This window comes from Macaca fascicularis, chromosome 18, assembly GCF_037993035.2.
Source record: "Macaca fascicularis isolate 582-1 chromosome 18, T2T-MFA8v1.1".
Taxonomy (NCBI): Eukaryota; Metazoa; Chordata; class Mammalia; order Primates; family Cercopithecidae; genus Macaca; species Macaca fascicularis.
The window spans coordinates 18,535,615-18,549,867 of record NC_088392.1 but is presented as its reverse complement, the minus strand read 5'-3'; the positions used below and the strand labels follow the sequence as shown (position 1 = coordinate 18,549,867).

At 37.5% G+C, this 14,253-nt stretch overlaps 1 protein-coding gene across 19 annotated transcripts in view; it reads left to right on the top strand.

Moving 5' to 3' along the window:
* RELCH (RAB11 binding and LisH domain, coiled-coil and HEAT repeat containing) overlaps positions 1-10,157 on the top strand; it is a 121,741-nt gene extending 111,584 nt beyond the window's left edge. For 17 of the 19 annotated variants that reach the window (XR_012427220.1, XR_012427218.1, XR_012427217.1 and 14 more), the window contains 2 exons: positions 1,189-1,259; positions 8,460-10,157. Coding sequence is in view for 13 of the 19 variants with exons in the window: in XM_015439671.4 (XP_015295157.1) it covers positions 1,189-1,259; positions 8,460-8,580 (192 nt within the window). In the remaining 6 variants the exon portion in view is untranslated. The remainder of the gene's footprint in view (positions 1-1,188; positions 1,260-8,459) is intronic. The other 2 variants (XM_045377788.3, XM_045377787.3) reach the window with 1 other exon arrangement.
* The last annotated feature ends 4,096 nt before the right edge of the window (positions 10,158-14,253 follow it).

Genomic DNA, 14,253 nt, shown 5'->3' with positions numbered 1-14,253 from the left:
AGAATTTCCCACATGATGCATGATAAAAGTTTCATTCTCTCAGAATAATCCCCAAAGTCCTTATCATAATCTCAAGGCACTACAGGATCCAGCCCTCTCTTCTAGTACATCTAAGACTTCATCTTCTATCCTCTCTCCCTTGCTCACCCTGCACCAACTCTGGCCTCTTTCCTTAGGATATGGCAGGTCTTCTCCCACGTCACAGCCTTTGAGCAGCCTCTTCCTAGTGTCTGCAGCACTTATTCCTCCATCTCCTTCATGTTTTTACTTAAACATTAACATCTCCTTGAAGCCTACCCTGAACACTTCCATGAGAATTGTACCATTCTCTGCTTTGGACTTCCTAATACCCCTTATCTTACTCAATATTTTTTTTAAAACCCATATCACTTTCTAATATACTACATAACTTACCTGCTTTTTGTATATCTATCTCTCTTACTAGAACATAAGCTCCACGAGTAGGGAATATTGTCTGTTTTATTTGCTCTATCCCCCCTGTCTAAAAAGGTGCCTAGCCCATAGTAGGTAGACAATAAATATTTTTTTAGTGACCTCCATGCCCAAACATGGGCCAAGAATATTCAGAAGAGCCATTCATTTTCTGGTGTGGTTGCCAGATATCAGAGCAGCAGTTTAGATCTCTCTAACCTTTCTATCACTCACTCAGTTTCCCTGCAGGAATGGTGTTAACTTTTATACACCCAGCATATCCCTCATTATATTTTAGTAGCCATGGAGCTGTGCCTAGTCTCAGCTCTAGACATTAAAATAAGGGATCTTGCTTTTTGCAACCTGGAGAAAGCAAAGGGGCGTAGAACAGGACAGCTTTTACTGGGAAAATATGTGTGTGACCATAGTGTGTGTGTATGTTAAATATATAGATGTATATAAATTTTACTGTTAACATTAGAAGATGGTGGGTAAGCTAAGGGAGAATAGAAAACATTTAGAAAGAAGACTAGTGAAAATCAAAATAAATTATTGTTATATGATTGAGATTTTTTAAAGCTACTTCTGTACCTAGTCTAGCAATCTAATATGAATTCCTTTAACAAAGTGACTGCCAAAACTAAATTTTTAATTAACATATTAGCTTATGGGAATATTAAAAATTAAAGCATTAGATTAAACCATAGTATTTTACTATGTAAACTGTATTTCACTAAAGTAAATTTTTTTAATCAGGTTATTTTAAGTTCCATGATAAAAGAATGTGAACAAAAAGTTGAAAACAAGACCGTCCAAGAGCCTCAAGGGTAAGACATTAATTCTTTTTTTAAGGCTACATGTTAACCTTAATTTTTCTATCTAAATTTGCTATCAATCAGTATAATGTGTCATTTTGTGTTATGTTATAGTCATTCGTTTAGAAGACAAGAAAATGATTTAAGTCACTGGTTCTCAAATCCTCATCCATAAACCATCTCATCAGAATTATCTGGGGAATTTAAAATTCAGGTCTCCATCCCATGCCCTGTGCCTTCTCTCAATATTCTCAGTCAGCCTAGGGACATTCAAAAGCTTCCAACAAAATTCTGATATGTAGCTGGGTTGTTCACTCACTGGTCAAAATAATGTCTAGAAACTTGTGACAGGAGTTGTAAGATAAACAACATACTGCGTAAAGGATTATAAGCTTGGGAATGTTCTAGTCACATGCTTCTAATCAAACTAATTGGAATCCAAGGATTCAGTAAAATTAAAATATAAGCATAGGTGTGAAAGAGTATATATAACATTGGACTTTCAGGAGTGGGAGTTATTTACAAATGGACTGTACGTACTCTTACTGAGGTAACCTTGAGCATCTTAAGTAGACTCTGTTAGACATAAAAAGCTGAAAAGTATTTTCTTTAAGGCTAACTACCGGGAATAAGTGTTTCATCCTATGGGTCTAGAAACACACACACACACTCGCGCATGCGTTCCTCCCTGTTCCCCATGCGCAACACACATACGTCTTTGATGTGTTAGAACCCTTACTTTATAAAGACTCTTAGAATGGAAGCAGTCTTCTCCATATATAACCATTTTAGCTACGGAGGATTAAAACAATAGACACATTCACATCTTCTATATTATTGGTGGTTTTTTATAGAGGTTTTTTACAAGTTTTTCTAACAAACACAAAAATAAACTGAAAATATAATGAATTTCTATACATATTATAACTGTAACCCAGCTTCAGTTTCTTCCATACCCCACCTACTTCTCCCTCCCATTCTCTGATATGTGCCTTTTAAACATAAGTATTATTTTAAAAAACATAAACACAATATCATTATCACACCAACATAACAACAACAACTTAATATCATCAACTATCTGGCCTTTGTTCAAATTTCTCCTTGTTTTATAAATGTCAGTGATTTGTTGTTTGTCTTTCCTTACAGTTTGTTTCTTTGAGTCAGGATCCAAATGAGTTCTGTACATTGCAGTTGGTTGCTATGTTAAGTCTCCTTCAATCCATAGACAGAATGTTACCTTTCTATTCCTTTTTTCTCCATACAATTTACTTATTGAAGACACTGAGTCATTTGTCCTATAGAGTTTCCCACACTCTGAATTTTGCTGATTGCATTTCTCTTCTGTCTTTTAACATGTTCTTCTCTATTTCTTGTATATTTGATAGCTGGGTCTAGATCTAGAGACTTAATCAGATTCAGGGCAAGCTTCTGTTCTCCTCAGGTTTTTACACATATGATTCTGTCTGCCAGGAGTATTCTTACTCTGCCTGGCTAGTTCCTATTCATCCTTCAGGAAAGAGCTTAGATGTTGCCTCTTCAGGGAAGCCTTCCTTGGCCCCACCCTTCCTCTGAAGTCTATCATAGATCAAAAGCACAAGAGGAAAGCCTTTTACTTGAAGCACTAAAAGGAATTGCTTCTCAGATGGAAGGAAAAGCGAGAGTGAGTGCAGATAAAGATATCTGTATCTGTGAAGAGCGCTGCCTTTTGCTGTGGGGAATACAAAGATGATGCATACATGGATTTCACCTCCAAAGAGCCTGTGGTTAAAAGCAGTATTTTTCAACCTGCAGATCATGACGTTAGTACATTGCTTAATTAATTCAATTGGTTGTGATAGGTATTTCATCCCAAGAAATAGAATCAAATAGAGAGTACATCCCAAGTGGTAAGGGTGAGTCTTTCTTATGAAACATCAGTTACCTGTGTAAGTACTACAAGTCATCACATAAAATGTAGCACTTACTATGGATCTGTGTCAGAAAAGTTTGAAAAGCACTGATCTGCAGGCAGAAAATGTATGCATAACTATTTTGGTATCCTTCTCATATTCATTCAGCAGTAAGTAAATTCAGAGCGCTTACCATGGGCTGTTCACAAAGATGAGCTTCAGCAAGTCATAATCTCTTCCCTCGGGGTATTCACAGCTGACAGTGGGAAAAAGAAGCAGTTAAAAATAAAGATAAGCACTAAAACAATGCCTGCAAATGGTTCCACGGAAAAAGGAATACAGGATTCTTCAGATATGAATGACTGACTAGGGAGGAAAAAAGAAAGAGCAAAAGAGGATTACATGAGGAAAAATCAGCACTGTGCAAAATGGCCAAAGTTACAGAAAAGCCTGTTTGGGAACTGTAAGTAAAGCTAGAGCGCGGCCGGGCGCGGTGGCTCAAGCCTGTAATCCCAGCACTTTGGGAGGCCGAGACGGGTGGATCACGAGGTCAGGAGATCGAGACCATCCTGGCAAACACGGTGAAACCCCGTCTCTACTAAAAAAATACAAAAAACTAGCCGGGTGAGTTGGCGGGCGCCTGTAATCCCAGTTACTCGGGAGGCTGAGGCAGGAGAATGGCGTAAACCCGGGAGGCGGAGCTTGCAGTGAGCTGAGATCTGGCCACTGCACTCCAGCCCGGGCAACAGCGCGAGACTCCGTCTCAAAAAAAAAAAAAAAAAAAAAAAAAGCTAGAGCGCTGAGCACATGTGGGAGAATGGTAGAGATAAGTATATAAAGGTAGGAGGCACCAAACAGTAAAGAATTCTGTGTGCCACACTGGGAGATTTGGACTTTGTGTTATAGGTCAGGTGGTGGCAAATTTTTTGTAGAGATAGTAAATACTATTTTAAACTTTGGAGACCATACAATCTCTCTCACAGCTACTGAGCTGGACTCTGCTATTGTAGCAGGAAAGCAGCCTTTGGCAATATGTAAATAAATGCGCATGGCTGGGTTTCAGTAAAACTTTATTTTATTTTTTTTTTGAGACGGAGTCATGCTCTGTCGCCCAGGCTGGAGTGCGGTGGCCGGATCTCAGCTCACTGCCAGCTCCGCCTCCCGGGTTCACGCCATTCTCCTGCTTCAGCCTCCCAAGTAGCTGGGACTACAGGCGCCCGCCACTTCGCCTGGCTAGTTTTTTTTGTATTTTTTAGTAGAGACGGGGTTTCACCGTGTTAGCCAGGATGGTCTCGATCTCCTGACCTCGTGATCCGCCCGTCTCGGCCTCCCAAAGTGCTGGGATTACAGGCTTGAGCCACCGCGCCCGGCCAGTAAAACTTTATTTATAAAAACAGCAGGCTGGATTTGGCCTGCTACCTGTAGCCAACACTTAGGACCTTTGGTTATCAAGTCAGTGTCCATCAGAATCAACTGGAAATTGCTGAGTACCATCCCCAGAGTTTTTGATTCAGAAGATCTGAGTGGAGTCTGAGAATTTATATTGATAACAAGTTCCCAGGTGGAGCTAATGCTGCAGGTCTTGGAACCACACCTTGAGAATCACTGCTTTAGGAACCAGATTCTAGGGAATAGAGAAGTGGGTGGAACAGATTAGAAAGCTGTTATAGGAACCCATGATGAGATGAAGTGTGGCCTTGGATGGGAAGGTAACAATAAGTAATGCTTATGAACCAGATATCATTCTAAGCATTTTTCATATATTTGCTAATAATAGTCATACTAACCCTACAAAGTAGATACTTCTACTATTCTCATTTTACAGATGGCAGAGAGGTAGATAAGTTGCTCAGAGGCCACCTAGCTACTACGTGGAGGAACCAGAACCCAGGCATTGCTGTCCTTGAGACTGCAATTTTAACCACCATGTTATAATGCCAGTGTATGGCAGTGAATATGAGAAGATGGATTTGAGACCCATATTTCAGATGGGAACTCAGTTTAACTTGGCAGCTGATTAAGAGTGAAGGAGAACAGAATCAAAATATTCCTACAGTTCTGATCTGAACATTTAAACGGATGATGATAAAATATAACAAAATGGAACTATAGGAAGAACTATTCTGAAGAGGAATATTTAAAATCTGAGGCACAGGTAGAATGTTTTACAGGCAGTTCACTGAGATCTAAGAACCATTAGCAGCACATGGGTGGTAATTAAAGGCTTACGGTTGGAGCAGTGGTAGATAAATGATATCATTTGAAAAGGGGGCTCTGATGGGGAGAAGGTGAACAGTCATGGAATTAGAGACCAACATTTCAGATGCATATGGAAGAACTTAACTGAGAAATAGAAGGCAAACCAGAATGGTGTTAGAAATCAAGTGGAGATTTTATTTTTGTTTTTGTTTTGTGGGGGGGTTGTTTTGTTTTTTTGTTTTTTTCAAGATAGAGTCTCACTGTGTCTCCCAGGCTGGAGTGCAGTGGCACCATCTCGGCTCACTGCAACCTCCGCCTCCCAGGTTCAAGCAGTTCTCTTGCCTCAGCCTTCCGAGTAGCTGGGATTACAGGCATGCACCATCATGCCCGGCTAATTATTGTATTTTACTAGAGAGGGGGTTTCACCATGTTGGCCAGTCTGGTCTCAAACTCCTGACCTCAGGTGATCTACCCGTCTTGACCTCCCAAAGTGCTGGAATTACAGGTGTGAGCCGCCGAGCCTGGCCCAAGTAGAGATTTTAAAGAGAAGAAAAGAGAGAAATAATAGAGGCCATAAATAGTTTTAAAGAAGATAGGGATATTAGTTGCAAAGAAAAGATCTGAGATTTGCTTGAAAACTTGCAGTGAAGATACACATTACAAGGCATCCCATTTCATTTTAATAACTCTTTTTTAAAATGTATGTTTTCCTGGATTAAAATTTCCCTTTCCAAAATTCCTATGCCCTCTAAAACAAGTCTTTATCATCTGGTAGGAGGGTGGGAGAGTGTTACAAACCCCTTTATAAAACTGATAAAAATTTACACTCTGTCTTGAGGTGGGGGCGGAATTGCTGTAATGCAATGATTTTTTTTTTTTTTTTTTTTTAACTGAAAAGCTTTGTAACATACACCTGGGCCTCCTACCTCAGATGGAAAGAATCAGAAGTACTGGATTAGGCCTAGGCATCTGCATTTTCAAAAGTTTTCCAGGTGACTGTGATGTGTATCAGTAGACCTATGTAGATATATACACCCCTGCAGATATACATTTATATCCAATTTTTCACGTATGATATACGCAGATATCAGTTAAGTCACCTAAATCTTCTCCAGACCAAATATTCTTCATTCCTTTCATTTTTACCTCTTAAAGTTTCCAGACTCCTTAACATCATGGTTGGCCTCCTCTTAGAATATCATTAAAACCTGATATCTCAACTATGGTCTGACCATACATCCCCTTTTTCTAGATGTAAATGTAAATCATACTTATCTTTTGACTTACACTGAGTTTTCTAAAGAAAGGAAGAGCACTGAAAAGCTAGAATGTTAAGGAAAGGCACCACAGGACTTCAGCTGGGCTTTGAAAGATGGGTGGGCAATGGATAGAAAGATTTGAGAGTGATTGAACAGTAGGCTGGACAAACCTGACTGCAGGGGGTCAAAGAGATAGTCAGTGACAGGGGTATGGAAAAACAAGACATAGATTGCTACGTTTCTTGAATGCGGAGCACATTCCATCTTGTAGGTGGTGTGTAAGCATTAAAGATTTTTGAGCTAAGATGTGATATCAAGAAGTGACTTATAGAAGTTAATCTGATTATTAAAGATAGAAGACTGTTGGAATTCACTGAGTTGTGAAGTATTAGCCATGGAGGTAAAAAGAAACAGTAGAGGAGACGCTTCAAAGAATAAGGTCACAGGACTTGTGTTTGGTTTGAAATAGAAGTAGAAGGAGCTACTAAATTCACTGTTAGAACAGAGGAAAATAGTAGAACCACTGGCAAAAGTGGGGGGGAATTAAAATGGGGAGTTATTTCTAAAGTTAGGGTGTGAACAAAAGCTTGAGATGTTGGCTTTATCTAGCCAATAATAGTAATGTGGGACTGACCGTCAGGAAAAGGGATGCAATTCAATTTGAAACTTTGAGAGTAAGTTTTATAATTGAAGAATCAAGAGCCAAATACCAAACCTTAGGGAAGATTACTTTGTGGGAAGAGAAGCAGCAGGAAAGAGAACCCATTGGTGTACTGTCAGAAGAGCAATGTGAAGAATATTTTCAAGGTGGGAGTTGTGGTTTGGTTTTTAACTTGAGTAATTCACAGTGCACACCCTTATAGACTACATAGACCCAGGTGCCCTCCGTGGCAGGACACACCTCATGCAGTAGATTCAACAGACATGTTGAGCACCTTCAGCTTGCCACATGTTGTCTTTGACATGTTCAAACACATTATCTTACTTAATCCTCAGAATTCTTTACAACAGAAATCACAAGCTGTGTTTTACAGATGAGGAAACTGAGTCAGAGAGATCTAAACCATCTTGGCCAAAGCCACAAGGCAATAAACTGGATTCCAAATCTATTACAGGACAGTTGTCAGATCATTGAAAAATTGTGCTTGATCATTATTCTGTTTCTGTTCAGTACTATGATAAATTAGCAATCTTTAGTGGTCATTTAGATTGTGTTTATTCCCTACACAGTAGGTTGGTGAAAAAGAAGAAATGGATTTGAAACTGTTGATTGAAATCAGTGCAACTGGCAATTCAGGACACCCCCCGAAAAAAGGAATATCCCCCCAAAAAGGAATATACCACAGGATTATCATCAGCACAGCACAAAACCTCATTGCAATTTAGTTTACTCATTTGTGAAAATACTGATAATATTTATCTTCCAGGATTGCTGTAAGAATTAAATGAAGTGATAAAGAATAACTACTACCAATTACATCATGCTATTATGTGCCTAGCACTATACTGAGCACTTTACAGTTGTATTAATATAATCATAATAACCCTAGGAGGCAGATACTAGAATCCTCCTCGTTTTACATATAAGATTAAATAATTTACCCAAGCTGGTAAACAGAGCCAAGATTCAGTCCAGTCCCAGACTTGTTCCTAACCACTACACGTACTGCTTCCTCTACTATAGATAACAAACATGAAAGCTGCTAACCTAGGATGGCGTATACAAACTACCCCCCATAAATATTAGTTTCCCTTTTGTGACGCCAATTCAGAGTGTGTTCGTTAATGATATGCTGCTAAAGAAATGAAAAATTGTTATTTTTTTATGTTGCTTTACATGAATTTTAAATTTTCTTTCCTAGCTCAATGTCAATTGCTGCAAGCTTAGTGAGTGAAGATACAAAGACCAAGTTTTTGAACAAAATGGGCCAGTTGACAACATCAGGTGCCATGTTGGCCAATGTGTTTCAGAGAAAGAAGTAGAAGCAGGAAGGAAGCCCCCAGTAAACACTAAGATGGACCTCAAGCCGACTGGTTCCTTGTACTTGAAGTACTTGCCTTTTTTATTTCCTCAGTTTTATGTTCTTGCATTATAATTTTATCCTAACCTCCAAAGATATTTGCACTGCTTTTAATTACTGCTGTATATTTGTTGATTTTGGAGTTACAACTGTGGTGATAGAAAATTGAGTTGATGGTCTGTACCAAGTCCCTTGTCTATGTTCTTGTCTTTCAGAATAATTTTTATATAAATATATATATAGTGAAGAAGTTTTTTTTAATTTTTGGATGGGATATTCGCAAATATCTGTATTATACACTAAGCTATTACAATGGTACTTAAAATAATGTAAATTTGAAGTCATTGTTATAAAATAATAAAGTGGAGATTACTTAAGTATTTAAATTATGAAAGAATAATGCAGACTTTTTATTGTTTCTTAACTGACTAGAAAGAGCCACCAGCATTACTCTGTGCCTTTTGGACATCAGTTTGTGTGTTCTGTAGGAATTGTGTGCATTCCATTCACACAGTATTTCTTTAGGATGCTGTGATGATTTGAATTACAAATCCTACAGTAAATAGCTAAAGATGAAACCTTCATTTCAGAACTCTCATGAATATTTTTTAAGTGCTATTTAAACCTCCCCAGCACTTAGATGCATATAATGGACTTACCTGAGGAAAGACAGCACATAGGCATGGGGAGAGGTAACCAAGGTGAATTTTACAAACTGGTGTGTAATAGATTTAAATGCTCAAAAATAAATGTAACTGAGAAGAGTTAATAATTGTGAGATTTTTCCCAAATTGAGATACAGAAGAAAATATAGTTTGAATCTGAAATTTAACACTTATGTAAAACATTTTATTTAAGATATTTTCTAATGATTTTAATTTTAGAGAGTACCTTTTCATTCTGTGTGTTACAGAGAAGTACTGAAAAGTTAAGGACACTTGGGGGCTACTTTTTTTCCCTCTAAAATAAAAAAAGACATTGGCTAAATTATAACTAGTTAGTTATCACCTTGTCCCTTAAAGTCAGTGACTTCCTGTGTTTGATGTATATTACATAGAGTCTTAAGTCGGTGTACAGTTCCACTGGAATTCGACAGTTGTCTATACAGTCACGCAACTTGAAGTAGAAAAGAGTGCTGGACATAAGAAGGGGGTGATTGGTTTGAGGGGTTAATGTGAGGCCTTTTTGAAAAATGAATATTTTGATAAAAAGAATTCTTGTTTTAGCACAGTTGATGCATATAGGTGATTCTCATATTTGTTGTATAAACTGGTTTAATACATTTGGAACATAGTTGGATTACATTCATTTCCTGGGAAAGCTAGCTTACCATACATTCAAGTTTATAAAACAATTTGCCATAGGCAAAGCCATTTAAAAAGTTCATTCTGAAATTATTTCATTTACCTACAGTGAAATAATTGTGAACCAAGTAGTCTTTCTGAAAACTGTTGGGTTCTAGGCATTCCTGAGAAATTGAAAGTGGCTACCTTTCATGTCAAAAATGTTGATCTGTTATAAATAAAATGTTTTTGCATATGTTTTTGTTTTGGTTTGGGCTATGTGTTTTACTTTCGTTTTGAAACACTATACTTTCTATTAAGCAAAAAAATGAGAAAAGCCTATGTTCATGAAAATATACCAATATTTTATAAATATAATTTATATAAATTACCTATTTTGGTTTACTTTTACTAAAAAGGGACGATGTTGCTATAAAACTAATACATTTCAGAAGTAACTGGAAGAATAATGTTTAAACTCTGATTTGCTTCCAACTATAGTAGAATATGTGTATGTTTGTTATCAGGTGAATGGATAGAATGTATTTTTATTGTGAACGTTTTTATTAATTAGTGAATATATTTAAGTTCTAATGTTTTTTTAAAAGGCAACAGTAGGCAAGATTCACAGTGTATTTCAAGTGAAAGTCTCTTTTCTTAAATATTTTAATATCATTAAGATTTCACGTTGTGGTTTTTGTTTTTTGTTTGTTTGTTTTTAGTAAAATACGTATTGTCTTTACAGACAAGACAGACACTAATCCCTGAGACTGAGATTTGGACTGAGTCCAAAATAGGGCATAAAACTCCCATACTCATTCCTTTTAAACAGAAGTAAACTTATGGTACAAGTTTGTAAGTGTTCAACTTAATGAAAAACTAAGTTTGCAAAGTAATGAAAAGCTAATTTAAAATTATATCTATGTTTCCAGAGTAATCCAGAGATTAAATTTTTTCAGAAATCCAGAAGTGCCATAATTACTAATTTAGCTGAATTCTTCCAGGAACAGTGCTTGAATGATGGCAGTATCTATCTCTATACATAGGTGTCTATGACCTTCATTGGTTTGCATTATTCACCCCTTTAGAGAGATTATTTTGTTAAACATCAAATTGATTTTCAACCTGAATGAAATTGTGAGTAATTTAAGTCATGCCATCCTCATTATCCATGGCTTTTAGGATATGTCAACTACTATACACTATCATACTAATGGGGGTCTCAAGTCAAGGTGCCATCACATTCTTATTTTTAAAAAGTTGGTTCAAATAGTCTCTGTTAAAGTTTAGGGAGGTGAGATCAGTATGTGTTGAACTGTCTTTTCATCATCCCATTTTTCAAGACAACCTATTTTGGACCATTATTTGAACTCCAAGGATATAACTTTCTCTAGTTACTACCCTGCTGATCTTTGAACTGCAGTAGCTAACTACAGCTAACATTCTGTGCTGGTTATACTTTCTTAACTATTCTCTATGTAAAGAATGTACTAATTTTTTCAGTACATTAAAGAAAGTTACACTTTAGCTCTTCAATGTTACACTTAAAGAGCTTTGGGCTGTACACCGCGGCTCACGTCTGTAATCCCAGCACTTTCGGAGGCCAAGGTGGCGAATCACCTGAGGTCAGGAGTTCAAGACCAGCTTGGCCAAAGTGGTGAAACCCCACCTCTAAAAATACAAAAATTAGCGAAGCATGGTGACACAGGCCTGTAATCCCAGCTCCTGGGGAGGCTGAGACAGGAGAATCATTTGAACCTGGGAAGTGGAGATTGCAGTGAGCCGATATTGTGCCACTGCACCCTAGCCTGGTCCACAGAGCAAGACTCCATCTCAAAAGAAAAAAAAAAGAAAAGCTTTGTAATTAGCAATTCTAATTCATGAAATACTCCTGATTAGCCAGGTAACAAAATTCAGACTTCAAGGTTGGATGTTAATTCTCTTGTAAGAAAACTACGAAATAAATTTAGCCTTTTGTGTGAGTAGACATCTATTTCAAAGTTCTACTGTAACTTTACAGTGTGCTTGGTTTTGATACTATTTTTTTCAGTACATTAAAAAGAAATAGAGACTGTCCGGGCGTGGTGGCTCACGCCTGTAATCCCGTTTTTTTGGGAGGCTGAGGCGGGAAGATCACTTGAGGCCAGGAGTTCGAGACCAGCCTGACCAACATGGTGAAACCCTGTCTCTACTAAAAATACAAAATTAGCTGGGTATGGTGGCATGCACCTGTGATCCCAGCTACTCTGGAGTCTGAGGCAGGAGAATCAGTTGAACCCAGGAAGTGGAGGTTGCAGCAAGCTGAGATCGTGCCACTGCACTCTAGCCCAAGCAACAGAGTGAGACTCCATCTCTAAAAAAAAGAAAAAAAAAAAATACAAAGTACTAATCAAAAATAATGTATCAGGTAAGTTTCTGCATATTGGTAAAATAATTGGATTTTAGACGTTCTTCATACTACATAAGAATGTGTTCTGTAGACATTTTGTGTGTGAGCCTACACTATAATCACAGTCTCTAAGTGGCACATCTCATCACTCATATTTTTTCTTTGGGACCAAGAACAGGAAACTGTTTTGATTGTCTTTTTTGTGGTTTACTTAGCATGTTTAAGAAAAAAATCTTAAAACATCCTGTTCTCTGTAAGACCACACCAATCGTAAAGTACATAACAGTTAATATAAATTTAACACTGCATCAAAAACAAATATATGTTATTTTGATAGTATATAAATAATATCTTCAGTTCAGTGTCATGAGGAATATGAACTATTTGCTTTTCTCCAGAGGCTTCAATAATCTGGGAAATTCTGTCCCCAGTGTATCTACACAGAGAACTATATTACTATTCTAATTCTTTTTATTCCATTACAGACTAATCCATCATATTTATTTCAGTTAGACCATTGCATGAATAGATTTCTGGAGGGACTTTAATGCAGTAAAATATATGTAGTTTATAAGCTGGCATTTTGTGTTGTGTGTTAATGTATATTAAATTCTTTGTCAGTGATGTTTTTAGGGTGTCATTTGTTGATAGTAATATGCTTTTTATAATTTTAACAAACTGCTTCCCTCCTGGAAAGTAACCGTTTCTTGAATTGTTGGCATTTTAAACCTTAGATATTTTCAGGATATGCATCTTCAACAAAGCTGGAAATGTTACAGATCATCTCTTTATAAAATATACATTGCTGAGTAATATAAATCTAATAATTTCTCATTGACTTTATGATTTCATACGTGGTTTGTCTTCATTTCTGATCATTACTTGACAATTCTTTAAATTCTTAGCTTTCTCTGTTCATAAGCCTTCCCATCATGTATTAAATAATGAACCTTAAAGGTGAATATTTTCATAATGTAAATCATTTTCTGATTTATTTTTCATATGGATTTTCTAAATATGGTCACCTTTCTGTCAAATTATTTTCTTACCCCCAAAGAGCATGAAAATGTGTTCTCTATTCCTCACAGGACTTTATTTATGGAAATTACAGAATAATAAACCTGGAAGTGCTTTAGCACTTGAAGGAGTAGGAAAGTAGGAAATAAAAGTAAAATCCTAAGCCCCACAGCTGACTGAACAGACTCCTCTTGGCCAAGGGGACCCCAGAGAAACCTTCAAAACTAAGGTACCAGCATGACAGGATGGGAGGTCAGACACACCTCAGTATGCCTCTTCCTTATTAACCTTTAACCAGAATTCTTTCCTAAGGAGGATGCAGAAACCAGCTCTGGAAAACAAGAAACCAACAACTTATTCCTTTATTGCCTTTAGCGAATAGTCTGAGGCTGCTACTGGACGCCCCCTCCCTCTTTGCAGCCACCTCTTTGCAGTTTCAATGTGACCGCTCACTAATTTCACAATGCATCCCTTTCTGGAAACTGACCACCGTCTCCAGACAAGTTTTGGCCCACTTGAGGACGATGTGCAGTGAGGGTTTTGTGTCCTCTGCTTCACCTTTTGATGTCAGAGGGCCAAAAATGCCACCCTCAGGTCATGTTAATGTTGCCATTTTTTTTAACATGCTGTCCATGAAGAGACATGAAGCTTATATGTGCATGTTTCTCCTTTCATTAATATTCATGACTCCTCCTACAGCTTGTTGAAGTTGTATATGGCCAAGCCAGTCAACATCAATTCCTGTTCCCTTTACCCCTCCCTCAAAGTGCTTGCTCCTGGCTTCTGCCAGAGGCTATGCTTCCCAACCTGCAGGATGGCCAGCCTGGAGGCTGCCGCCCTTTATGAGAAAGGAAGTTCTTGTTTCCAAGTTTATGAACCTCATGATTCTTCACTTGACAAAAGTATTATGAAAAATTCAGGGTGGAGTTAAAATGTTTAAGTCACT